General features: G+C 40.9%; 1 protein-coding gene across 1 annotated transcript in view; it reads left to right on the forward strand.

Moving 5' to 3' along the window:
- Positions 1 to 27,809, forward strand: part of efhb (EF-hand domain family, member B) — a 60,105-nt gene that overhangs the window by 3,537 nt on the left and 28,759 nt on the right. The window contains exons 3-7 of the mRNA XM_020520738.2: positions 1,284 to 1,427; positions 11,387 to 11,567; positions 13,645 to 13,755; positions 17,349 to 17,478; positions 18,241 to 18,324. Coding sequence (XP_020376327.2) covers positions 1,284 to 1,427; positions 11,387 to 11,567; positions 13,645 to 13,755; positions 17,349 to 17,478; positions 18,241 to 18,324 — 650 coding nt within the window. The remainder of the gene's footprint in view (positions 1 to 1,283; positions 1,428 to 11,386; positions 11,568 to 13,644; positions 13,756 to 17,348; positions 17,479 to 18,240; positions 18,325 to 27,809) is intronic.

Here is a 27,809-nt window from a genome sequence, read left to right on the forward strand (position 1 = left end):
GATGCTGCTTGGCCTGCTGTGTTCATCCAGCCCTGCACCTTGTTGTCAGGGATGAGCACCCCACTGATTCAAGCCATAGGGGTCCACTGCCTCTGCTTCTCCATTCTACAGAATGGCTCAGTATTGGTAAAGCATTGTCATCTGTGATAGATTGTATTTTTCCTCTCTGCCTAGTTAAATAATGGATTGTATCCAAACTGCTGCTTAACAAACTCAACTTCAGATCATTTATTAACTATCTGAAAAACCATTAATTGTGGCTTGAAAGCTGAGAAGTGACAGTGCTGCAGAAGACCCAGGTGGACTATCTGGGCTAACTGAGTGCTAAATGCCACTTGAAGAGAAATGTTCTCTTTTTTTCTGGAAGGCAAGGTAATTTGTGTTACACAATCATGGGAAGTTAGCTGTAGGAGCTCCTCCGACTAGAGATCAGGAGTTAACCTCTGCGACAATATCCTGATGGATCTGCAAAGTTGTGCAAAGATCCAATGTAAATAAAGCTTGCATTTTTCCATTAATGTCTATGAGCATTTGTTACCAATTGTTAGAGTTTTGGAGGTTAATGTTCATTGTTACCTAGTATAGGCAGTCAAGCATTTGTAATTTAAATGTTGGCACTAGTTCAAGTAAGTCTGTACTACTTAAAGAGGATGTGCATTCTGCTTGGAGCAAGTGCTGCAAATCATTCTGCCACTGCTTATGACATGGGGAAGACACAACAGTGGCAGAGAGCGTATTACACGATTTTCTGATGCTGCACTACAAACTTTGGAATTAAAATATAATCTATTCACAGGGAACTAGGAGATTCTCCGAATAAACTTTTCAAGGGCAGTAGAACCAGATTTCTGAGGTGCTCAAGGCCATTTGTCTAGCTGAGACCTGAATGCAGAGCTAAAGAGATTCAAAGACCTCATGCTCCTGGTTTTTCTTCTCTGTTTCAAATAGTTTCCAGATGATCAGATTGCTTACCATCCATTCAATGACTTTCTCCATGGGCCAAAAGATTAACCTCCATCTGTGTGTTTCTAGATTTCTTTGCTCACACATTCAGTTAAATTAAATGAGTTTATATCTCTGCTAAAATAGCAAACATATGTATATCCTGTGATTGAGTTAAGTATGTGTTCTGTATGATTGCTGGCTTTAGTTTCTGATACAAAATGTTTCAATTTTTACTTAATTATTGGTTAATGCATTTACATTTTAACCTAAATCAGATACCATAACCTGAATAAGCATCAAACCAAATGTTTTTTTCTTGTCATTGCATATCCTTATAGCCTGTTACCCCTCCTGTGGTAAAGAAGTTTTTGAATACTAGCAGTCCCAAACCTGGTAAAGCCACAATTTTCTATGGCAAGGCAGCTGATCCTGACATTGCCACACAAATGGAACATGGGCTCCCAAGCAAAATCTCTACATCTGTAAGTACCTGTTGAAATGTTGCATTATTACTTCAGTTTCACTGTTAATAATTACAGTACATTTTTAACCCCATTACCTATTTAAGTTTATGGATATAAACAATTGAAAATGAAGCAAATTAGGGATACAGTAGCATAGTATAAACTGATAATCTAGAGGTTTAAACTTATGATTTGGTTTAAACTTATAATTGCAACATAGAAGCTGAGGAATTTGAATGCATTTATATTGCTAAATTTAAAGTTAAAAGCTAGAATCAGTAATGGCAATAAAACTATAAAACCATAAGAAAGAGGATCAGGAGTTGGCTGTTTGGCCTCTTGAGCTGCTCCATCATTCAATAGGATCATGGCTGATCTGACATTCCTCATGTCCACTTTCCTGCCCTTTCCCTGTAACCCTTGATTCCCCTAATCAAGAATCTAACTGTTTCAGCCTTAAATACATACAAAGACCCTGCTCCCATAGCTTTCTGTGGCAAGAAGTTCCAAACATTCTCAACCCTCTAAAAGAAGAAATTCCTCCTAATCTGTGTCTTTCATTGGCACCCCTTTATTCTGAGAATATGCCCTCTGTTCTTAGATGCTCCCATGAAGGGAATCATCCTCTCAGCTTTTATCCTGTCAAGTCCCGTAAGAATCCTTAATGTTTCAATGATGTCACCTCTCATTCTTCCAAACTCCAGTGAGTAGATTCCCAATGTATTTAGCCTTTGCTCATAAAAGAATCCTTCCAAACAAGCGATCATTCTAGTGAACCTTCTCTGAACTGCCTCCAATGGAATGATAGGTCCCCTTAAATAAGGGGACCAAACCTGCTTCACAATACTCCAGATGTGGTCTCACCAGCACCTGGTACAGTTGCTGTTAGACTTCCCTACTCTTATACTTCAAACCCCATCTTCCTTTTTTTTTGTAGATTTTTTCATGGCTTTCTGTTGTTCTTTAAAGAGATCCCCTAGTTTCCCACTAATCTTTGTCACTTTACATCCATTTACCATCAATTTGATACACTCCTTTATTTTCTTAGTTATCCATGGCTGATTATCCCTTTTCCTGCAGTCCTTCCTTTTCACTGGTATATACTTTTGCTAAGCCCTGTGAAAAATCACTTTGAAAGTCCTCCACTGTTCCTCTGTTGACTCACCAGATAGTCTTTGCTCCCAGTCCACCTTGGTCAACTCTTCCTGCATCCCATTGTAGTCTCCTTTGTTTAAGCACAAGACACTGGTATTGGATTTTACCTTTTAACCCTCCAACTGTATTTTAAATTCAACCATACTGTGATCACTCCTTCCGAGAGGATCCCTAGCTATGAGACTGTCAATTATTCCTGTCTCATTGCACAGGACCAGATCTAGGATAGCTTGCTCCCTATGAATTCCATTACATACTGTTCAAGGAAACTATCGGGTACATTCCGTGAACTCTTCCTCAAGGCTGTCTTGACCGACTTGGTTTGACCAATCAATATGAAGATTAAAATCCCCCATGATAATTGCGGTATCATTTTTAATCGCATCAGTTATTTCTTTTTTTTGCCCACCCTGCCGTGATGTTATCATTTGGTGGCCAATAGAATACATCTGTTAGTGACTTGTTCCCCTCACTATTTCTAATTTCCACCCACATTGATTCAACCTTTTTCACCATAGAACCTATATCATCACTCACTACCACCTGATGTCATCCTGACTACTTGGCAGAGTCCTGTATGGACCCATAGAATATTATACCTGGACAGGGTCAGGATAACTTCAAACAGAAAGAATGAGAGGCAGACTACTTATACCCTGTTTCAATAGGAGGCATTATATGATTCTATATGTCTACATATTTAGTATTGCATCTTAAACCACTCTGAAGCTTAATGTTCTGCCCGCAGTGGGATAGAGAACATGATAAGAAAGATTTTGGAAGTGAATTGTTCTCAAGGTGAGCCCCAGCAGGGCAGATGTTAATTTGCAATTTGATGGATCAGCTAAGATCTTGTAAATAATCTCATCAAATTCTGCTTGATTTCTTTCACAAAACCCATTGCTGAAGGGACTATCAGTTGCTGTCAGTAAATTGTCAATGTAACTTGAAGATATTTTACTTCGTATCCCCTAAACTCCTATTGACTGAAGCTATTAACACTGCTTTACCATTCTGATTACAGGTGCTAGGTTTTGAATAGTCAATGGGATTTGCAATTTACACAAAGACAATTGCTTTATCATGTTCCAAATTCAGTTTCATTTGAACCGTTTTTTTGATGTTTTGCCCAGCAGCAAGGAAATTTCACTGGATTCACATCTGTACTACTAAAATGACTTATCACCATTATTCTACATAGAATCACCAGTTACAGTGACCATAATATGTTGTCATCTCTGAATTAAATGCAGTTTGCTTTGATCTTTATTAGTAATGTTTCAACCACTATCCAATACAGCACAAGTAAATTAATCTGTTACTAATACCTTTGTTGTACTGAAGATGTTTGTGACCAGTAGAGTTCCTTCAAACCTTTTGTAATAAAAGCAAGAAACTTTGGACAAGCCTTTAGTTCCAAAAATACTTTGCCCTTAAACTATTATTGTAGGAAGTGACAGTGCCAAAGACACACTCAGTGGTTAGTAAGTTTGGGGATGACACCAAATTGGTGATGTAGTTGAAAGTGAAGAAGGTTAACTAAGATTGCAAAGGGATCTGATCAATTGGGCCAGAGATAGTAGGAACTGCAGATGCTGGAGAATCTGAGATAAAAGGTGTAGAGCTGGATGAACACAGCAGACCAAGCAGCATCAGAGGAGCAGGAAAGCTGACGTTTCGGGCCTAGACCCTTCTTCAGAAATGGGGGAGGGAAAGGAGGTTCTGAAATAAATAGGGAGAGAGGGGGAGACGGGTAGAAGATGGATAAAGGAGAAGATAGGTGGAGAGGAGACAGACAGGTGAAAGAGGCGGGGATGGAGCCAGTAAAGATGAGTGTAGGTGGGGAGTTAGGGAGGGGATAAGTCAGTCCAGGGAGGACGGACAGGTCAAGGGGGCAGGATGAGGCTAGTAGGTAGGAGATGGGGGTTGGGCTTGAGGTGGGAGGAGGGGATAGATGGGAGGAAGGACAGGTTAGGGAGGCAGGGACAAGCTGGGCTGGTTTTGGGATGCGGTTGGGGGAGGGGAGATTTTGAAGCTTGTGAAGTCCACATTGATACCATTGGGCTGCAGAGTTCCCAAGCGAAATATGATGTTCACCTGTACATCTGCTAATGTAGTATACTGTATCCGCTGCTCCCGTTGTGGCCTTCTCTACATCGGGGAAACCAAGCGGACGCTTGGGGACCGCTTTGCGGAACACCTACGCTCGGTTCGCACTAAACAACTGCACGTCACAGTCGCGAACCATTTCAACTCCCCCTCCCATTCCTTAGACGACATGTCCATCCTGGGCCTCCTGCAGTGCCACAACGATGCCACCCGAAGGTTGCCGGAACAGCACCTCATATTTCGCTTGGGAACCCTGCAGCCCAATGGTATCAATGTGGACTTCACAAGCTTCAAAATCTCCCCTCCCCCAACCGCATCCCAAAACCAGCCCAGCTTGTCCCTGCCTCCCTAACCTGTCCTTCCTCCCACCTATACCTTCCTCCCACCTCAAGCCCCACCCCCATCTCCTACCTACTATCCTCATCCTGCCCCCTTGACCTGTCCGTCCTCCCTGGACTGACCTATCCCCTCCCTAACTCCACACCTACACTCACCTTTACTGGCTCCATCCCCGCCTCTTTAACCTGTCTGTCTCCTCTCCACCTATCTTCGCCTTTATCCATCTTCTATCCGCCTCCCCCTCTCTCCCTATATATTTCAGAACCCCCTTCCCCTCCCCCATTTCTGAAGAAGGGTCTAGGCCCGAAACGTCAGCCTTCCTGCTCCTCTGATGCTGCTTGGCCTGCTGTGTTCATTCAGCTCTCTACACCTTTGATCAATTGGGCCAATGAGCTGAGGAACGGCAGATGGAGTTTTAATTTGGATAAATGCAAGGTATACAGTTAATGGTAGGGCCCTGGGTAATGTTGGTGAACAGGGAGACCTAGTGGTTCGGGCATATAGTTATTTGAAGTTTGCGTCACAGATAGACAGGATAGTTAAGAAGGCGTTTAGCATGCTTGCCTACATTGCTCAGATCATGGAGCATAGGAGTTGGGACTACGGGTTGAGGTTGTACAGGACATTGATAAGGCCACTTTTGGAGTACTGTGTACAGTTCTGGTTGCCCTGCTATAGAAAGGATATTATTAAATTGGAGAGAGTTCAGAAAAGATTTACAAGGATGTGATTCGGGGTTTGAGTTATAGGGAAAGACTGGATAGGCTGGGACCTTTTTCACTGGTGCATAGGATGTTGAGGGATGACCTTAGAGAGGTTTATAAGATATTGAGGGGCACAGATAAGGTGAATAGCAAAGGTCTTTTCCCTCGTGTGGCAGCGTTCAAAACCAGGGGCATATTCTTAAGGTGAGAGGAGAAAGATTTAAAAGGGACGCAAGGGGAACCTTTTCACACAGAGGATTGTTCATGTGTGGAATGAACTGCCAGAGGAAGTGGTAGATGCAGATATAGCTACAACATTTAAAAGATATTTGGACATTTGGAATAGGAAAGGGTTAGAGGGATATGGGCCAAATGAAGGCAAGTGGGATTAGTTTAGTTTGGGAAACTTGGTCAGCATGGACGAGTTGGACATAGGGGCCTGTTTCTGTGCTGCATGACTCAATGACTTTATGCCTCCATGTCCATATATTTACTCCACTTTCCATTGGTGATAAGGTTTAACTTCAAAAAGGTTGGTGAAAAATCATACCACCATGCTATATACTTGGTTTCACCCCATTCTTCTCAAAAGTAACTTGATGTACTGGTACTGGAGGGGTTGCAGAGGAGATTCATTGGGTTGATTCCGGAGTTGAGAGGGTTGGCTTATGAGGAGAGACTGAGTACACTGGGATTATATTCATTAGAATTTAGAAGAATGAGAATGAATTTAGAAGAATGAAAAAATTATAGAAACATATAAAATTATGAAGGGAATAGATAAGATAGAAGCAGAGAGGTTGTTTCCACTGGCAGGTGAAACTAGAACAAGAGGGCATAGCCTCAAAATTACAGGACCAGATTTAGGACTGAATTGAGGAGGAACGTCTTCACCTGAAGAGTTGTGAATCTGTGGAATTCCCTGCCCAGTGAAATAGTTGAGGGTTCCTCATTGAATGTTTTTAAGATAGATAATTTTTTGAACAGTATAGGAATTAAGGGTTATGGTGAGAGGGTGGATAAGTGGAGCTGAGGCCACAAAAAGATCAGCCATGGTCTTATCGAATGGCAGAGCGGGCTTGAAGGGCCAAATGGCCTACTCCTGCTCCTGGTTCTTATATTCTTATGACCTTCTTAAACGTAACCTTATTTACAATCTTCTTGAAAGTAATACCAAATGCAAACTTCTGCCCAGGGAAAAAAAACCTTTACCTTCACCTTTAGATAACCTTTCTTTGCTACCATGTTAAATGGTTTTTCCTTACCAGAAACTTTATTTTCATGCATGCAGTGATATAGATCAACCACATGGTGACACTGCTGGCCCCTTTATATAACTCTTTTGAAAACTGGTTAAAATAAATTTACTAAATTAACAATTGACAGCTCCTTACAGAGGCACCATAACAAAAAACAAATTCCAAAGGAGACTTAATAAATTCAAATTAAAATGCCACTTTAGGGATTGATATTCCCTATCGTGCCGCCTGGTCAAGGAAAGCCTCTAATGTGCCAGTGAACATTGTGCTGTCTCTTCACAGACACCCAGGCACAGACGTAACAGTGGTTAGAGAGTCAGGCAGTCAGAGCAAACATAAACCTGACCTTGACCCACTGTCTGAACCTGGTAATAACCATTTTGGCCAGGCCCAGGAACTGACCCACAAGGAGGTTTACAACTTACCCAAGTTCCCAGCTGTTTCTATTATAGGCATTAGAGGAGAAACCCATTCCAAAATTACTGAATAATTAAGGATCACAATGAAAGAAAGATATATGCCATTGCTATCACTAGATAAAGAAGTACCAAGGAAACTGATGGGGCTGAATGTCAAAGATATTAATGGAAGTAGCTGCAGACATAGTGGATACAGTGGGAGTAATCTTCAATGAATCCTTATGTCCTGGAAAAATCCCAGAGGATTGGAAAACCGCCAAAGTAACATCTTTATTTAAGAAGGGAAGGAAACAAAAAAAAAACATGTAGCTATAAGCTGGAGAGACAGTTGGCTAAAGAGACGCATTTTCAGGATGGCAACCTGTAACTAATGGGGCCACAATTATTTATAGTGTACATTAATAACTTTAATGAGGAAAATAGGTGGAAAGACAAGTGATGAGAATAGCTCAAAGAGTCTATGAGGTGATGTGATTAATGTTGAATCAGCCATGAATTTAGTGAATAGGGTGGAAGCTGAAGGGTCCAAACGACCTACTCTTGATCCTGTTTGTTAAGGTCTTATGGTTATACTCTGGTCTGCAGAGGCTTATAGCATAGATGCTGGAAAGTTGGATGCTGCTTTCTCTCCACGGATGCTGCCAGACTTGCTGGGTTTTTCCAGCAAATTCTGTTTTAGTTTCTGATATGCCTGTGTGTTTACTTTGAGATGAAATGTGATAACATAAATGTCTTAAACATGTTTAAGCTTGCTATTAGGTTGTGGTACTGTACAGTGTATGGTTTGGAGATGACAATAGTAATCTACATTTAAAACAAAGTTCAGAGCAAAACTTTTAGTTTAAAACCTGGCTTAGGACTGAGTTTTTATTATATTACAGATGTTCCATGTTGGAACTAATGATATAGATATAAATGTTGAGGTTGTCAAGCAGCATTTTAGGAGCTTCGAAGAAAATCAAGGAACAAGTCATTGAAGGCAATTATCTTCTGACTGTGCTAGTGCCACATGCTAATGAGTATAGAAGCGAGTAGATAGTGCAACTAAATTCACTGATTGCATTGTGGTACAGCAGGGAGGGTTTCATATTCTTGGAGTGTTAGAACATGTTCCAAGCAGAGGCACCTTCCCAAAGTAGATGAATGGTCCCTGCATGGAGCTGGGACCAATGGTGTCAAAGAGAAGTTAACTCTCCTTTGGGAAGGTTTACACTAATTTGCTGAGGGATAGCCAACTAGAAAAGAATAAAGGAGCCACAGTGAGATCAAAGGACAGAGAAACAGATACAATATATGTTTTCAAACATCCCAAACTTTGTATAAACCCAGTTGAAGAAAATAGCAAGGTGACAAAAGTAATGATCTGCTTGACTTGAGGTAAATCTGATTATTTTGAGCGGGCATTACTGGAAACGCCAATAAGAGGTGAAGGAAAGATTGTGGATCTGGTTAGGGAAACTGGAAGGGGTGGGGGGTTACACAAGGAGGGGACATCATCTTGAGGTAACTAGGGATTCCTCCACAGGAGGTGACTTTTCATGCCTGCCTGTAGTCCCTGCAGTGAAAGCTATCGGCCTGCTCCTTATGTCCCATCCCCCACCTTGAACTTTTGTTGATCTCCTCACTGCAGCCTCGTACGACTGAATTCCTCCCAAGTTATCTCACAGATTAAAATATTGTGGTGGAGGTGGAATGAAGCCCTTAATTGGTAGATAATTGTCTACTTAAGGCTTCTACAGGCCTTATGGTGAGTGGGATGCCTGATGCATACAACGCCCCATGATATTAGAGATGACCTCTGGGTGTGTATGGAGGAGGGTTGGTTGTACAGGGAATTAGCAGACTGCCACGTGCTCAATTTTACAAGCCCCCTTCAAATACCTGTGCAGGAGGCCATAAAATTCACCTAGAATGGAGGACCAAATCAAATACATTAATGTTGTAATATTATTTCAAAACGCATGACTCGTAGTCGATTGTTAGATTTTAGTAATTAATGAGCAGGTAAAAATAATAGTCTACACCAATGATGGAGCATAAGCAGCAGTTAATAAAATGGCAATTAATCTATTTGTTATTGGGTTTTGGCTGAGAAAAATTGTAGACAATAACACCAGGAAACATTCCCTTGTTTTTCCCAAATAGTGTCATGTGATTTTTATTGTGCACCAGGCCAAGAAAATTGGGACCTCGGTTTTAGAATAGTATTCTGGTAATGTAGCACGCCCTCAGTACCACACTGGGCATCAACTTAGATTGTGTTTGGAAACATATAGGGGTTTGATTGACATGGGCAATGGGGCGATGTGTGGCATATTCAGGGGAGAAGTCCAAAAAGGCACATCTCAACATCAAGATCTTCTCACCCCCATCTCTTATGCCTTTCACAAGTTGTGTAATGTGATTTCCATCAGGCAGCGGCAATTTGCTAACTAATGGTGATTAACACTTATTACGGACCTTTTGAGGGCCCAACTCTCTTCATTAATAAAACAAAGAACTGTAGCTGCTGGAGATCTGAAACAAACAAAAGCAGAAATTGCTGAAGAAACTCAGAAGAGTCTGAAGAAGTCATTGGACTCAAAAGGTTAACTTTGTTTTCTCTTCACAGATGCTGCCAGGCCTCCAGAATTTCCTGAGTTGTTTCACCTCACTAATAGTTTGGTTGCAATCTTACAAACTTACCCAACAAACTAACCATCAGGAAAACCTGATGTAGAAATCACTGTAGGTGTTTGATGGACTGAGCTTGCCACTTGCTGTGAAGGACTTCCATGTTGGGCACTCGGCACCAAATCTCAGGGCATGATGACTGGGCACTGGCCACACACACACACCCCATACCAAAAAGCATTGGCATCCAAGATGTGCCACCCTCTGAGAACCTTCAGGGCATATTTCTGATCCTGTCACAGGATGCTTCTGCACTTTGGTGCTGTACCAGCAACTATCACTGTGGTGCTGCAGCAAGGACATTGTGCGCTCAGGCCACACCACCCAGGCTGCATCTCTGGGCTTTTGGCTTTTTTTCAAAGCGCTCACTCATTCTGAGCCTACCTGGATGCTCTCAGCAAGCCTGCCTTGCCCTTTCACACTTGGCCCCTTCAGCCAAAGCAACAACATATTACTGCCGTTTTTATGTGCCTTTTAATACAGCAACAAAGCCAAGAAACTTGCCATAGTTGCCAGCAGGCCTCAGTCAAGTCAAAGGGGATCTAAGGAGTTAAGGGGATCCATGCACAGTAATCAAGGGCAGCCTCGGATACCAGTCCTGGGTCTTCTCACAGCAATCAGAGTCAGGAACCGCTTAAGGGGTGAGAAACTGAATGTCGGGCAGCACATGACTTGTGGTCTTGACTCTTTCTGCGCTGTTGGGGGCTGTTTTCCTCCTGGAATGAGAGAGAGAGAGGGGGGAGCGCAGGTATTACAGGAGATGAAAGTGAGTAGCACAGCTGTTATTGGCGTAGGTGGGGTGGTGTCCTGAGTCAATGAGTAAGCGGTGCAGAGGCCATGCAGGCTTAGCGGTGTCAGGGATTGAGATGGATGAGGCTGAGTGAGAAAGGTGTTGAAGGCAATTTTGAAAATGGAAGAGCAATTCTGGGATACCTGGTCAGTGTTGAGTTGTTCTGGGAAAGGTGCATCGTGAGAGGGGGCAGAAATCAGACATGATACATATCATAGGGGTAGGAGCATCAATTAACGTCACGAATTTGGTACAATTTGGTGAGAAAGCCCACTTGGTCTCACACTGAGAGTCCTTTCAACAAAAATCTGTAAGATTCAACCCTATGTTATTTGTATGGTCTCAAATTCATTACTGTGGACGCAGAAATAGTGCTGGCAAACAAACTGAATTGCACATGGAACCCCTGATGTGCAAAACCTATTAGAATGTAGTCATCCAGCAAGACTAGGAATCGGGAATAGACAAGGAGATCATTCATTTAACTTTAGTATATTGTAATAGCTTTTTATTTCATTTTAACGTTTAGGCTGCATCATTGTTAAATCCACCACTGAGGACTCGAGTTCAGCAAATATTTTTCGACAAAATTACTGCAGCATATCCAAGTAATCAGCGGGGTCCACTGGGAAAATCGCATGATCAATCAAAAGGTTTACCGAAAGGGATGGATATATATAATACCACGTTTGGCAGAAAAGGAGTTAAGGGTACGAATGATTGCAATAAAGAAACAGCAAACAGACAAAAGATTTGACAACCTAAAATTACATTTAACTCCTAAAACCTCTCAGCATGTATTAGATAGAAGGTAGAATTTTAAAGGGGTTTCAGGAATGTAGACAAGAGTGTGTAGACAGGCAAATCTTTTAAACTGGCAAGACAAGTTGAGTTGTTAAAAAGGCATTAGGAACCACTTTATCCAAATAAGAGTTCAGAGTATAAAAGCAAGCAAGTTATGTGAAACCAGTAGTTAGAACCAGCTGGATTATTGTGCCCAAATCTAGACACCATACCAGGCACTATGTCAAAATGGAGAAGATGTAGAGGAGATTTATTAGGCTGGAACTAGGAACGTGGCATTTCTGCTCCCTTCAGCAGCTGGCTTTCTGGAGCCCTGGACAACACAGCCTGCAGGTATTAAATTCAAATTGATGGCAATTTACAATCTAAATTCAATATTATATTTACTGACCAGCCACTTGAGTGGCCACTGGGGGCTAGTGAGAATTCAGATTAGCCTCATTGACTCTTTGTTGGAGCACAATGTGTGATCACTATTCTCTAGTACCTCATCCCTTTTTCCATTATTATTCATTCACGTCTCCAGTGCACACTTTAGGCTAAAGGCATGATGCAGGAGTTAAACAAAGCCCAAGCACACTCCATCTCCTTCACTGTATGACTTCTGTTCTCGTTTAACTCTATCACTCATACTACTCAGAAGTCTGGACAGATACAACAGTTAGAGGAAATTTTGCATGTGTCCCGACAATTAACTGTCATAGAACCAGCAGGGATGTCACAGCTGAGTGCGATTGTGTCTTCATTGCACACTGGGCATGGATCACTCAACATTTAGGACAATAACACTGATAGTTATGTTTCCTCTTCCTAAAATGAGGGACACTGGGATCAATGATAACAACTCTGATTAGACAGGTAATTGAACTTGGGATGTCCCTGGCATCTATAGCTAAGCAACTCACTCTATAGATATGTTGAGTCACTGAAGAAAAGTCTTATTTTCTAATTAATTTATGGAATGTGGGCATTGCTGGCCAGGCCAACATTTGTTGGCCAGAAGGCAGTTGAGTGTCAACCACATTGCTGTAGGTTGGGAGTCACATATAGGCCAGACCAGGTAAAGATGGCAGTTTCCTTTCCTAAGGACATTAACGAACCAGATTGTTTTTCCTGACAATTATGGTCATCATTCCAGATTTAATTTTTATTGAATTCAAATTCCACCATCTTCTATTGTGGCATTCAAACCCTGGTTCCCCAGAAGATTATGTGGGTTGCTGGATTTATAGTCTAGCGATAATACCACTAGGCCTTCACCTCCTTATAATTGAAATTTGAAGAAAGGTGTATAGGTTTTGCTTGACCCAGCGAAAGAAAATCAGGAATGCCTTGGGATAATTTGTTGGCTGTTTATTCACTCATTCCTATTTGAAACTCTTATTTATTATAAGTGCCTAAAGCTAAATCATTATATTAATAGCAAAAAGAATCACTCACTCCTCAATAAAGAACATTGCCCTTTGTCCCTATGAGCACCCACTCCATGACCAGTCTTCATTTATTATAAAAACTGGTTAATAGGGTTTTGTGACCCAAGCTCACATCCAACTCTCCCACAAATTCTTCTCAAATTCCTTTCTCCTTTTTGCAACCCAGTGAGACTGTGAAATCCCTTGACTTAGTTAAAGAAGTGAAAGTAATATATAAATGCAAGGTATTGTAAAAGGCAGCACCTTTTCAACACCTGCAACAAAGATAGGCAAAAACTACTCCCTAACTAGCAATGCCAATGTGCCATGAAACAATAGAAAAAACTCCTTAAATACTGTAAGAAAGCGCTAGCTTTGTTTGATGTTCAATTAGCTTCAGCCCATAGTCTTTTGACTCAGACACTGTTGCCAACGGCAAAAACTGATACTTAATTTGATAGCTATAGATTAATAAATATTTGAATGTTAAATGCGTGCAGTATTTATTTTGTGTACTTAACACTTAATTAGAATTTGACTTCTTAAGGCAATATTGAAAATATGATTTCAGACATCACTGCTGGACAGCTTATAAATCCACCAAAGACTCGACGACAAATTTATGAAGAATCACAGGCAGGACATTCTCTTTATGTCACGTCACACAACGCTTACAATGTTGGTAAGGAAACGCAGAATTGAATTGTAATTTCCAAAACCAGGTGGGCTGGGGTTTTGTCAGAGGCTAAAATGCAAAAAACACCTAGTGCAGGAATCAAACTGCCTCTATTCCACTCAATTTGGTGTCTAATGCAGGATGGAAGAGGTTATCCTACTCATGGGAAGCAAGTTAGTTATTCAAATTTTATAATGCGGCTTCATGCCTTCATTTTAAGTCATTGTGTTTTTGACCATGTGCAGCCGTTCTTCCTTGACCTCAGGATACTTGGGAAATTAAGGAAGGTGAGAGAAACTCAATCCATTTGTAAGTGTCTCTATGGCACTGCTTGTGGACCAGTAGGAGCAGGAATGCTTCTTCCAGGTCCAACAAGCTAACTCAGCAAATTTATCCTGTGATCCTGACCCACTTAAAATCCAAACCCATCAGATAATTTCTCGCCCTGTCTGACCTACTTGCTTCCATAGATTTTGACCTTGTGAAGCAGGCTTCCCACCCAAAACGTGTCATTCAGGCTGCCAACGTGCAGGAACATCACCTAAACAAACCATGCAGTTAAATTCTGCAGGACATCTGGAAAGCTGCTCTTACAGGTTTCCCAACTTCAAAGCAACACTCAAAACAGGAAAAGCTTTCATTCAATCTAAAACCCAGTCTATGATTTTTGTAAGTAATATACATTTGCACTAAATTCAATTCCATGTGTCCTACCGCACCAATTTAAATCCAGTAGCAATTCATATTAGAAGATGATAGAAACACACATGTATGAGAGAGGGATTTTAATGTCGATTGCTCAGAAGCAACTAGGGTTAGATTCATTCTTTTATTGGCCAGACTTTAACTTTAACATAATCTCCAGTAAGCAGGTTGCCTTTTTGAATGTACCATGGGCTGAAATCTTGACTGACCAAATAGAGGGGCCTGCAGCAACACCTTACATAGAAGAGAAATATGAATTGGCAACAAGTTGCACGGTATTTGAGAAGCGTTAGCAGCTTGTGTACAGAGACTATATCAGAAAATGAAGTAAAGGTGGAACTCTTCAAGTTTCAAAACATCATATGGCAGTAATGAAAAATATATCCCATCCATATTTCCCTGCTCCAGGTTGGGATAATTTTAAATTTCACTAAAAAGCAACCTCCTATGATGCTGCTTGGCCTGCTGTGTTCATCCAGTCCTGCACCTTGTTGTCCCAACTTGGTAAACGTATGGTTGTTGGGTAGAAGCAACAACCAATGATGATATTCTGTGAGACTGAGATAGAAGTGATTTTGGAGATTCTAATTACTTCAACTGATCCCTAATTAGCATAGGTACAAGAGTCTCTTGTCTGTTCCTAATATGAGATCTGGCAGTTTGGATTGAAGTCTACTTGAAAATCAGTTAAGTTGTAATTCAGTGTTATGTTGGTGTGACTAAACATATTATTACTTTGGCTTTGCTACCATTCCATTTGTAAGCACAAATAGGATGATGGCACCATGAAAATCTCCAGAGATTTCCCTTCATTTGGTTCTGCCTGGGCAACAAGCATCACATATTAAATTGAGTTTTATATTACAGTGGATAATCAATAAACATAAAATATTAGACAGCCTTATAAAATTGATAAGTAATATTTGATAGAGTAAATATAATAACATTAGTAAACATGCACAGTGAGATAGTTTATGATTGATTCCTTTATTGCCTTCCATTTCTGGAGTATTTTACTTCCCCTTCACATTATCCACCATTTCTTATTTGCTTCTAAGCACTAAATTTAGGTGCTTTTTGATTTGTGTTTTTGGAATAGTTTTGAGCCATGTATGTTGTTGGACAGTCACATTTTTAAGGACTGACATATAGAGTATTAAACAACAGGAACTGATTCTATTGAAAATGTATTTACTCTGATAAGACCATTAAAAAGTGGTTAGCTGCAATAGGAGCATTTGTCGTCAGTTTTCCTCTCCATCAAACATGCAAGTTGTTTTCGTCTACAATCATCTCGGAAAGTCATTGAAGTAAGCTGGAGCTGCTCAGTATACCAACTGGATTCTTAAAAATTCACATTTGTATGCTGGCCTGCAATTTTTAAAACCTGGGCAAATTTACTAATACTGCTTCAGACAAGTGACCCCATTGTCTAAATTAAGTGATTAAAGAAACACAATTTCACTATTCATCTATAAGCATGGCACTGTTTCCATGCAGATTCTGGGGTTCTGTATTTGCCACTCCAATCCATTTGTTTTCACTTTATTTGCAAATAAAACATTAGGCAAATCTATTATTAAGCAATATACAGCTAAATGAGAAACCAAATATATTTCTTTGTGCTGCTGTTTGCTTAATTTACAGACCATTTGGCAGACACATCAAAACTCATTTAAACCAATAGACACCTTATTGTCTAATGTAAAAACATGCTGGGAATTACTCTGTGGTTTAAAGTATTGGCGAAGATCTGTAGCTCGGGTTCTGGATGAGATTGTTGACTTGCTTACCGAACATCAGCTAGGAGCAAAATGGCACGATGAACTCTCCTTAATATCGGTACATTCAGACAACAAAGGCCATCAGTTTAACTGGGACAAAGTAACCATAGTAGCCCAAACCAAACATAGACACACACGGGAATTCCTAGAGGCATGGTTCTCCACCCATACTTCAATCAACAAACATATAGAATTGAACGCTATATATAAACCCATACAGATCAAAACCGGAAATGACACTATTCGACATAATGGACCAGACAGTGTAAATTCCAAGCGGAGTAGAATAACGTCGCTTCATCAGAGGCTCCACTGATGATGTCACCTAGCATGGTGATGAAACGTCTGAACAAAAACAAGCCAGCTCGGTGAGCAAGTCAACAACTTCATTACTCTGTGGTCTGCCCAGTCAGCCACTGTAATTGTAACTTTGATAGAAGATTGACAGAAAGCCTGCATACCTTGCATAAGCAAAGTTTTAGTTCAAGCTTTAAAAGGCACTACATTGCCCACATCAATCTCTGAGAGGCAGAAATCCTTGTGCATTGCTACGTGCCTGCTGCTAGAGCTTTAAAGAAAGGCTGTGTGGCACTATGTGGGAAGAAAATCTTTTGCTCAATGTTCCTTAACTTAGCCGTTTTAGATTGTAGCCAGTTTATTTCATATAGCATGACAGATGAGCTACATTCAAGATATAAAAAAGGACAAAAATAATTGTCAGTGGTAGGCACACAAACATAAATTGAGCCATATATGTCAAAGATAGGCTGTGTTCATCCAGCTCTACACCGTGTTATCTCAGATTCTCCAGCATTGGCAGTTCTACTATCTCCATATATGTCAAAAGCTGTTTTATTCAATTGTACATTTGCTAATAATATTTTAAAATAACGTTTTTTTGTGATTGTGTGATATACCTATTTCTTTCATTTGACAAAAGTATTTCCTGAATTATTTAATTCTAAATTCTCAGTCTATAGCAAACTATACAACTGGAATTAAGAGGTTTATTCAGAATGTCAGCAATTGTTTAGTGGTGATGCAAGAATTTATAAGGAGATATGTAATAGTGGTCATAATTTATATTGTTTTTGTGAACTATTTTCATAGGGGAACAAAGGGACAGAAAATATGATTGGTCAAGACACAGCAAATACAGTGTATTTGGAGTAGAGACTCCTCACTTTAGTGATGGAAGATTAACAGCAAAATCGTTACACTGGTCACCTGATGTACAACAGTGAGTATCTGTTCTAAAGACCAGCTATAGCACCATCTTGTTTCTCTTCTGTTCAATAAAAGACAATAAAATCAGACTGCTTTATAACTTTACTGCCAGACTTTCCTAGCTATGGATTTCTCATACCGTAGTAATTTCACAACTAGACATTTGCATCTATGGGTACTATTTCTAAGTTTAATAAAGGATTTGACTGTTGTTTAGAATTTTTTTTGGTACTTGTCTGACACATCTCCATTGACCTCAAATAGAAATCCCACCTCATTGGACCTCAGTTCAGTAAACAACATAATTCATATGGCCATATCGTCTACATTTATGCATCAAAGATTAATCAGAAAGTTCACACACTGGACATGACCCTTGACTTTACGCAAACTTGTCAATTTGCTATTGGTTATGCTTTCAAGGAAACACTAGATCAATCAGCAGCCACATTAATAAGCATTTTACCATGAAAATCTCATCAGACAGTTTAAATGTAAGAAAATAGTATTGCATGGGCATTGGAACTGGTAGTCCCTACAAAAATTGCTGACCTACTGGGCAACAGTCACAATTAGGCATTCATGTTGACCATCTGTTACTTTGCTGAATGTGGAGTAGGGCTTGTTATATAGGTAATCTTCTCCTGCCCATCATTTTAAAATGTTTACGTGTTCTTAGTTTAATTAACTTGTGATACCTCCTTCCTATATTTTGTTTAAACAAGAAATCTCTCACTAAAATGTTCACTATGAATATTACTTCTTTTTAATAAAGACGAAATTCTGCAAAGATCATATCAAAAAAGGTTGATGACTTTAGAGAAAAAACGCAACATCAAGTTGGAAAAGTCTTTGATCCGTAAGTCAAACTTAAGTTTTGAAAGCATGATTTCAATATAGTTCATATATTTGTCCTCAGGTACTTTACATTTATTTAGGAAAAATGCTCCCCAGTACTGCCCTTGACACAAAAGTAAATAGATGTGGTGGACTTCCAGCAAAAATAGTAATGGAAGGTTTTTATTTGTCTTTTTTCTCAGAATTGTTAAGAGGAAATCTGACTATGAGAAATACATGTGAGAAAGATCTTTCCAAAACCTTTAGCCTATCTATCCAAAAAAATCCAGGAGTGTCACTTTTCTCTAGGTTACTTTGTCTTGTAGCTACATTTTCCATCTGTTGGTGATAGATGGGTATTGCATGAAGAACTATGTTAGTCTTTTCAACTTTAAACAGACTATTTCAAGTGAAACTTTTGGACTAATGCCTAAGAAATAACCATGATGAAGAATTGTATTAGGCGCTCGATTGAGTTAAAATAAAGTCGCTTAAAGAATATGCATACCATTTCTATGTAGTGACTCCTGTCTAGTGACTCCAGTTCACACAATGCAGTTGTCTCTCAATGCCCTTGGAAATGACCTGACAAGCCACCTGGGTGTAAACAATCACTACAGAGTTCAACAATAAGAACATTCAGCTTCCAATTTACTCCCCTCTCTGTTTTCCATCTCTCCCTCCCTTTTGGTGTTATTGCATTCCCTTTAATGGGCTCCACACATGGATTGAACAATCGGAAACATGGTTGATTTAATGCTAGCGGTCAATAGGCAAGAATTTCCACGGGTGATTTGGTGCTGGGAAAAGCCATTGGTTGTGTATGATAGCACTTCCAGGGATAAGAAAAAAGAGGAAAAATGAAAATTTGACAAATAGTTGTTCATATTTGAACAGGACTGGTCCTTTTGGTCCTCTCCCTCTATTATTTCTCATGATTTTCTATGTCCACAATGTTAAAGATTACTTTCAGGAGTCTCCAAGCAAAACAAAAAATACAAAACAAACTTCGTATGACAAGCTTCATTACCCAACACTAAGAATAGCTATGTTGTACCATCATTGGCTAAGACAGCTGAATCTTGTAGGACATAGCTACTAGACTACATTTATTGGCTAGTGAGAGAATTAACGTGAGTTACTTTGTTTGATCATGTCCTCAAAGGTTTATCTGGAGCAGTTTCATCCATATTCACATTGTTAGATCAAAGTCATCTCATTTCCACTGTGAGGGCACTCTTCATAATGTAATATAGTGCAAATGCTGTCATTTTAGATTAAAAACAGATATCACTCAAAAGCAAAGATCTGTAAGGTATTATGGGCCACCAACTGCTGCTAAATCGTATACCCTCACAATATAGTGTATGATGATATATCCAGAACAAGGTATGAATCTAGTGAAGGTACAAGGGGCCATCAGGCTACAGACAGTGCTAAGTACTTACATAACAAATAGATTAGACAAATTTTTATAGTCTTATTATTTTTTGCTGTGAACGTTAATGAATGAACTTGGCAAATAATAGTAGTTTCCTTGAACATCTCTATTTGCAACTATGGTGGAGCTCAGCATATTGGTAAAAAATGTGTTTATAAATGTCCTGACTCAAAAATGCAGGAGGACAACCCTAATTTTCCCTGCTGTCAAGGTAACTACCGTCATGAATAATTATGTCCAAGAGACTGAGTCATTCCATTAGACAAAATATGGCTGGACTCAACAAAGATGAAGGCCTTCTAGATGTGGTGCCAAAGACCTGCCACCTCCTTAACAAAACAATTCTGATGTTGCTTTGACACTATCATCTACCTGATAATGTGGAATTTACTCTGGTAAGTACCATCTTCAAAAAATAGGACAGATCTAACTAGATTCATAACCACCCTCTAAGCTTCATTTTTAAAACTCTGTCACAGGATGAGGGCATCACTGGGCCAGCATTTACTGCCCATCCCACTTTGGTGATGTAGGACCTTCTTAAACTGCAGCAGTTCATTTGCAGTAGATATATCTACAATGCCATTAGGTTGGGAGTTGCAGGATTTTGCAGATGCGGAAGGGACAGGTGATATATTTCCAAGTCATTATGGTGATTATTAATGATCAATAAAATGATGAAAAGAGCCACAGGCAGTACTGTTAAACTGGATGTTAGAAAACGCAGCACATCAGTGCAAAAGAGAAGGCTGGAATATTGGGAAGCATCTTGGTGGCACGGTGGCTCAGTGGTTAGCACTGCAGCCTCACAGCACCAGGGACGCGGGGTCGATTCCAGCCTTGGGCGAATGTCTGTGTGGAATTTGCACATTCTCCCCTTGTCTGCGTGGGTTTCCTCTGGGTGCTCCGGTTTCCTCCCATAGTCCAAAGATGTGCAGGCTAGGTGGATTGGCCATGCTAAATTGCCCGTAGTGTTCAGGGGTGTGTGGGTTATAGGGGGATGGGTCTGGGTGGGATGCTCCAAGGGTCAGTGTGGACTTGTTGGGCCGAAGGACCTGTTTCCGCACTGTAGGGACTCTATGATTCATCTTCGACCTTTGATCCATCTTGGCTTGTTCCATTGCAGATACTAGAATTTAGCCAATTCAGTTCACACCAAGTGATATCAAGAAATGACTGAAAGCACTTGATTCTGCAAAAGCTATGGACCCTGACAATATTTCAGCAATTGTACAGAAGATCTGTGCTGCACTTCTAGTCAAGCTGTTTCAGCATAGTTACAACACTTGCATCTATTCGGCAATGTGGAAAATTGCCCAAGCATGCCCTGTATACAGAAGGATGGACAAATGCAATGCAGCTAATTATTACCCCCTTAGTCTCAATTATCTCAACTCTCAATTATCGCTGTCATCAACAGTGCAATCAGGTAGGATGTGCAAAGGAACAAGCTGCTCACTAACACTCAGTTTAGGTTCCATCAGAGCTGCTCAGTTTTTGACTTCATTAGTGCCTTGGTCCAAACATGAACAAGAGCGGAATTAAAAAGGGGAAATAAGGATAAATTATCTTTAATTAGTAGGCAGCATTTGACCAAGTGTGACATCTAGGAAAATCAGCAAAACTGGAGTGAATGGGAATTGGGGAACACTTTTTGTTGGTTGGAGTCATTCCTAACAAAAGAAGATGGTTGTGGTTGTTTGAGGTCCACCTTCTGAAACACAGCACATCCCTGCAGGAGTTTGTCTGTGTAGTGGCCTAGGCCCAACCATCTTCAGCTGTTTCATCAATGACCTTCCCTCCATCATAATGTCAGAAATGGGATGTTCATTGATGTTTGCACAATGTTCAACACCATTCACACCTCCTTAGATACTGAGCAATTTTTATACAAATGCAGCAAGACCTGAACAATAACGTGGCTTTGATCATGTGTGGTGTGAATGTTATTTACCATTTAAGTGCCAAGCAATGCCCATTTCCAACAAGAGGGAATCTAACCATCGCCATTTAATATTAAATGGCATTATTCTGGCTGAATCCCCCATTTCCAATATCCCAGGGGCTACCATTGACCAGAACTGAACTAGACCAACTATTAAGATACTGTGGCTGCAAGACCATGTAAGAGGCTGGTAATTCTGCAGCAACAAACTCAACTTCTGACTCCTCAAAGCCTGTCCACCATCTACAAGTCAGGAGTGTGATGGAATACTCTTCACCTGCCTGGATGAGTGGAGTTCCAACAACATTCAAGAAAATCCGTACATCCAGGACAAAGTAGCCTGAATGATTGGTACTCCTTTGACATGTTTAACATTTATTCTGTCCTTCCCTCATGCTCATGTGCATACCACGCAATACATCAATTCACCAAGGCTCCTTAGACAACACCTTGCAAACCTCTACCATCTAGAAGGACAAGGAAAGCAAGTTACATAGGAATACCACCACCTGCAGGTTCCCCTCCAAGCCACTCTCTATCCTAATTTGGAAATATATCGTTGTTCCTTCAGTATTACCGGGTTGAAATCCTGAAACTTCCTTTTTAATAGCGTTGTGGGTGCGCCTACGCCACATAGATTGCAGCACTTCAGTAAAGCAGCTCAAGACTACTTTCTGACGAACAACTAGGGATGGGCAATAAATGCTGATGCCACACACGTGTGCGAATGAAGAATGGATAAATGATGAACTAACCCATTCCAAACTAGATAACATTCAAACTTGGACTGACATGTGACAAATGACATTTATGAAAATTATCAGGTAACAAACAACTTGAATGGGAGAAAGCCCACATACCGCGCATTATTATTATTATTATTATTCAATTGTACTACCATTGCTGAGTCTATTATCAACAACATTCAAGGAGGATAATGTGGGTGATACCACGCCAGCAGCCGAACCTGAACAACTATATCAACTGCATGGGTAGACATGAAGGACAGAAACTTGGTACATTTTAGTGAGAGATTATTTCTTCTCACCCTCAAACTGTCACCCACCAACAAATTAAAGTCAGGACTGTGATGGAATATTTAATCAAACAGTTGCTTGGTAATACAGAACTTGAATATTGCTAAAAAGTGAGACATGTTGCCAATATATTTTGTCTGACAATAACTGGGATGAATGTAAGAAAACCAAAGTTCAAATGATCACTATTGGAGAAAGGGGGCTGATTCAGACTCTGATTGGGCAAGGTGTTGTCATGGAGAAAAGAGTAGGGAACTATGTTCTCAAATCCCCAAGTTTCCTAGTAATACCTGGACTTACAAAGAGCATTTTATAAAGGACCACATATTAGCCTTGATTGTGATTTTATTTACATGTATACCCAAGTACAAAAGTACAGGATTACAGTGAAAAGTGTATAATGTCACCACACAAGGTTCCATCTTCAGTACGAGTACCTCATAGAACATAGAACAGTACAGCATAGTACAGGCCCTTCGGCCCACAATGTTGTGCCGAACTTTTACCCGAAACCTAAAGTCTATCTAACCTCCACCGCTACCTTATACTATCATCCATATGCCTATATAATAGCCGCTTAAATGCCCCTAATGAGGCTGACTCCACTACCCTCTCCGGCAATGCATTCCATGCCCCTACCACCCTCTGAGTAAAGAACCTACCTCTGACGTCTCCCCAATATCTACCTCCTTTCACTTTAAAACTGTGTCCCCTCGTAAAAGCTACCTCCACCCTAGGAAAAAGTCTCTGGCTGTCTACTCTATCTATACCTCTGATCATTTTGTACACCTCTATCAAGTCACCTCTCATCCTTCATCGTTCTAAAGAGGAAAGCCCTAGCGCTCTCAACCTTTTCTCGTAAGACCTTCCCTCCATTCCAGGCAACATCCTGGTAAATCTCCTCTGCACCTTTTCCAACACTTCCACATCTTTCCTGTAATGAGGCGACCAGAACTGGACACAATACTCCAGATGTGGCTGAACCAGGCTTTTGTATAGTTGGAGCATAACTTCACGGCTCTTGAACTCAGTCCCTCTATTAATGAAAGCTAACACGCTGTATGCCTTCTTAACAACTCTATCCACCTGGGTGGCAGCTTTCAGGGAACTGTGAACATGAACCCCAAGATCCCTCTGCTCCTCCACACTGCCAAGAATCTTTCCGTTAACCCTGTATTCTGCTTTCAAGTTTGTCCTTCCAAAATGAATCACTGCACACTTTTCAGGGTTAAACTCCATCTGCCACTTCTCAGTCCAGCTCTGCGTCTTATCAATGTCCCTTTGTAACCTAGAACAGCCCTCCGCACTATCCACAACGCGACCCACCTTCGTATCATCCGCGAACTTGCTAATTCACCCTTCCACTCCTTCATCCAAATCATTTACAAAAATTACAAATAGAAGAGGACCCAGAACAGATCCTTGTGGTACACCACTCGTAACTGAGCACCATGTTGAATATTTTCCGTCCATTACCACCCTTTGTCTTCTAAGGGTCAGCCAATTCTGAATCCAATCTGCCACAGTTCCCCCTATCCCATGCCTCCTTACCTTCTGCATGAGCCTACCATGGGGAACCTTATCAAACGCCTTACTTAAATCCATGTATACCACATCCACTGCTCCACCTCGGTACAGAATGTTAAGAACAAGGTAGAAAGAAAGAACAAAGTTAAAAGTTAAACATTGCATAGTACAATATAAAATTTACGAAGTAAGGTCAAAAGTTACACATTGCAGACTTCCTTAGCTTTAAGTAGAAAATAAAGAAACAAAGCTGATAGTTTAAACGTTACAGTCTTTCTTAAGTGCTTATCCATGTTGGGACCGCACTTCAAGGAATCGCCTTGAGTCCGGAAGTACAGGCTGAGGCCACACCGTGCCAAGAGACCGCCACGTACAGCTGAAAGACCACCATGCCAGGCCAAGAGACCACCATGTACAGCTGAAAGACCACCATGCCAGGCCAAGAGACCGCCACGTACAGCTGAAAGACCACCATGCCAGGCCAAGAGACCACCACGTACAGCTGAAAGACCACCATGCCAGGCCAAGAGACCACCACGTACAGCTGAAAGACCACCATGCCAGGCCAAGAGACCACCACGTACAGCTGAAAGACTACCAAGCCAGGCCAACAGTCTGCCACACTGGGCCATTGAAAAATCACCACGCCAGGCTGAGAGACCACCATGCTGGGCTGAGAGTCCGCCACACCGGGCCAAAAACCTTATTAGCAATGTGGAAGTGTGTGAGCTAAAAGGGATAGTAGTAGCATGGAAAATTTGCTGAGGTAGAAAACAGAGAGCTGGATTTTACCAGAAATTGGCTAGAGTCAATTTTGGTGGCTTCACTATTGTGGGTTTAAGTGACAAGGCTCACGCTATTTTCTGAAATTCCTCGTAATAGCCATGTACCATGTCTCTGTGGTGCCACATCGTCCTATCTTGTGATTCCTGTCACCACCATCATCTGTAAAACCCAACTGTGCATCTGGGCAAGTTCTGTCAGTCGGGAGTTGCACTTCATTATATACACACCAGGAGGCAAACCGAAAACAAGCACTTCTCGGGATATATAGGTGGCAAAACTGACATTTCATTGCAAATACAAGTGCACATTCATAAAGATATTGCTGTTTAAAAACCAAGCTGTCAGGAACAGAGCTAGGACTGAAATGAGAAGAAACTCCTTTTCTCAGAGAGTTATCCGAATTTGGAATATGCTGTCTGAAAGAGGGTGGAGGCACATTCCATAGGAGGTTTCAGAAGAGAGCTGGCTAGATATTTGAAAGTGATTAAACTGGAGGATTAGGGCTGATAATGAGACTAACTGGGTAGCTCTTTCAGGAGCTGGTACAGAAGTGATTGGTTGAATGGCCTCCTTCTGTACTAGAAAATTCATTCTTCCAATGCCTAGCAGAACCTAACAACTTCTCATTGTTCATTCACTTTTCTCCAACAACAGTCAAAGCAAAGAATAGACAAACAAACAGAACACATGGAACCTGCTTCCCTTTCAAGTAATACCATATTTACAGTCAATAAGTGGTTGCTGCACCCGAAGCTCATCTGCTCGAGTATCAATTGAGTCCTGCTTGGCTTTTTATGCCTGACGCTGTGGCGCTGTATCATGCAAGAGGTGATGTTGCTCATGCTCACTGTCATTTTTGTCCTTAGACGATTTTTCCAGCTGCCATTTTCCCAGCTGGTTAATATTGATCACATCCCGTCATTGCCTGCTCCAGTTGTGCAAAGCACAGCATGCTAGGATTATGCAGCATGCCCTGACTGTATGGCAAGGACCTGTCAGAATGAACTAAACTTTGGAGCCTTATCTTCAGTGGGTCTGTTGTCTGATCTGTTCTACCTTGGCCCTGATTGAGGAATGGGTAGCTATGACAGTACTGTGGCTGTAAGAGGTGAATTTTGTCTGTTTTTGTTACGAGAGGTTGAGACAGAGGCACCAACCACTTCAAAGCCAATGAAGTAAAGAGCTTGTGAGGCCTTGGAAATTTTTAAAATGTTGGAACAATAGAAGCAGCCCGAATGGGTGGTGTCAAGCTCCCACAGAACCAGAATCTTTTGGTTAGCTTTCAGTAGCTGTTGGGGTTGTAAAAACTGCTACATCTCTTTCTCTTTTTTCTACAGTGAAAAGCTTGGGTTCCCTTCCTGCTGCTAGAATTGCATGTGAGACAATCTATTTTACTGGCTTTGCCTTTGCCAAGGGTGCACTTATGGAATGTTACAATATTGGAGCAATTAATGAGTAGTTTATTATTTCATTAGGTATTTCAACCCAATTCTTTTTATTTTGTTTGTACTTTAAGCATGGTGTATGAATTAAATGTGTCTTCCTTAAAGCCTGGTAGTTTGACCAATTGAATTGCATCTGGAACCCAATGCCTTGCACATACCTTTATAATAAGAAAAAGTTAGGGTCTAGTCTATCTCCTTGACATGTTTTGAGGGGGTTTGGTGTGGCCCACAGCACAGCTTTGTATCTGCACCTGTCTCAGTCGGGAAGTTGTGTGACAGAGTCAGCTATATCCTGAGGGGAGACTTGATAGAAATCTATAAAATTATGAGATGGATAGATAGGATTGACAGTCAGAATCTTTCTCCCAGCGCTGAAATGTCTAAAACTAGGGGGCATGCATTTAAGGTGAGGGGGGAAATTTGAAAGGAGATGTGAGGGTCAAGTTTTTTACACAGAGAGTGGTATGAATCTGGAATGTGCTGCCTGGGGTGGTGGTGGAGGTGGATATGATAGAGACTTTTAAATAAGCACGATATGATAGAGACTTTTAAATAAGCACATGAATATGCAAAGAATGGAGGGATATAGACCAAGGGCAGGCAGAAAGCATTAGTTTAATTTGGCGTCATGTTTGGCAGAACATCATTGGCTAAAGGGCCTGTTCCTGTGCCTGAATAGTTCTCTGTTCTATGTTCTATGAGTGTAATAGTATGGTACTTTAAATGCAAAGCGTCTATAGCACCCTCAACACTGGGAAAGCCATCTAAGTTGGTGCAGCACTGAACTTGTCACAGGTAAATAGGGTAAAGTAGTATGATCTTGCACAAGTTGCACCAATAAATAGCCTTAATACATGGGTTGAGAGTTGTGGAACCCCACACTGGTCACCAGTGGCTCTTTAGAACGAGCCAGTTGCACAAGATTTAATGCAGCTGTCACCTCGATGGTCACTAGGATAGAATGGCGATCCACTCCTTCATGTTGCTGTTCATGCTCCAACAGTTGGTATAGTTGTGTGACAATGTCCCAGAACATCCTCAGCTTGCTGTGACACTGCACCTCACACATCTGGAGGAAATGGCTTTGAGCCTGATGAACTGATGGGCAAAAGATGGATGTGTGGACAGAAGCCTGGCAGATGGAATGGAATGTGGGAAAATGTGAGGTTGTGCACTTTGGCAGGATAAAGATGTTGAATATTATTTGAATGGAAAAAGCAGTAGCACAGAGGGATTTGGGACTCGATGTGCATTCATCACAAAAAGCTAGCATCCAAGTCCAGCAGGTAATAGGGAAGGCAAGAGGAATGTTGGCCTTTATTTCAA

The sequence above is a fragment of the Rhincodon typus genome, chromosome 2 (genome assembly GCF_021869965.1).
Source record: "Rhincodon typus isolate 14 chromosome 2, sRhiTyp1.1, whole genome shotgun sequence".
Lineage (NCBI taxonomy): Eukaryota > Metazoa > Chordata > Chondrichthyes > Orectolobiformes > Rhincodontidae > Rhincodon > Rhincodon typus.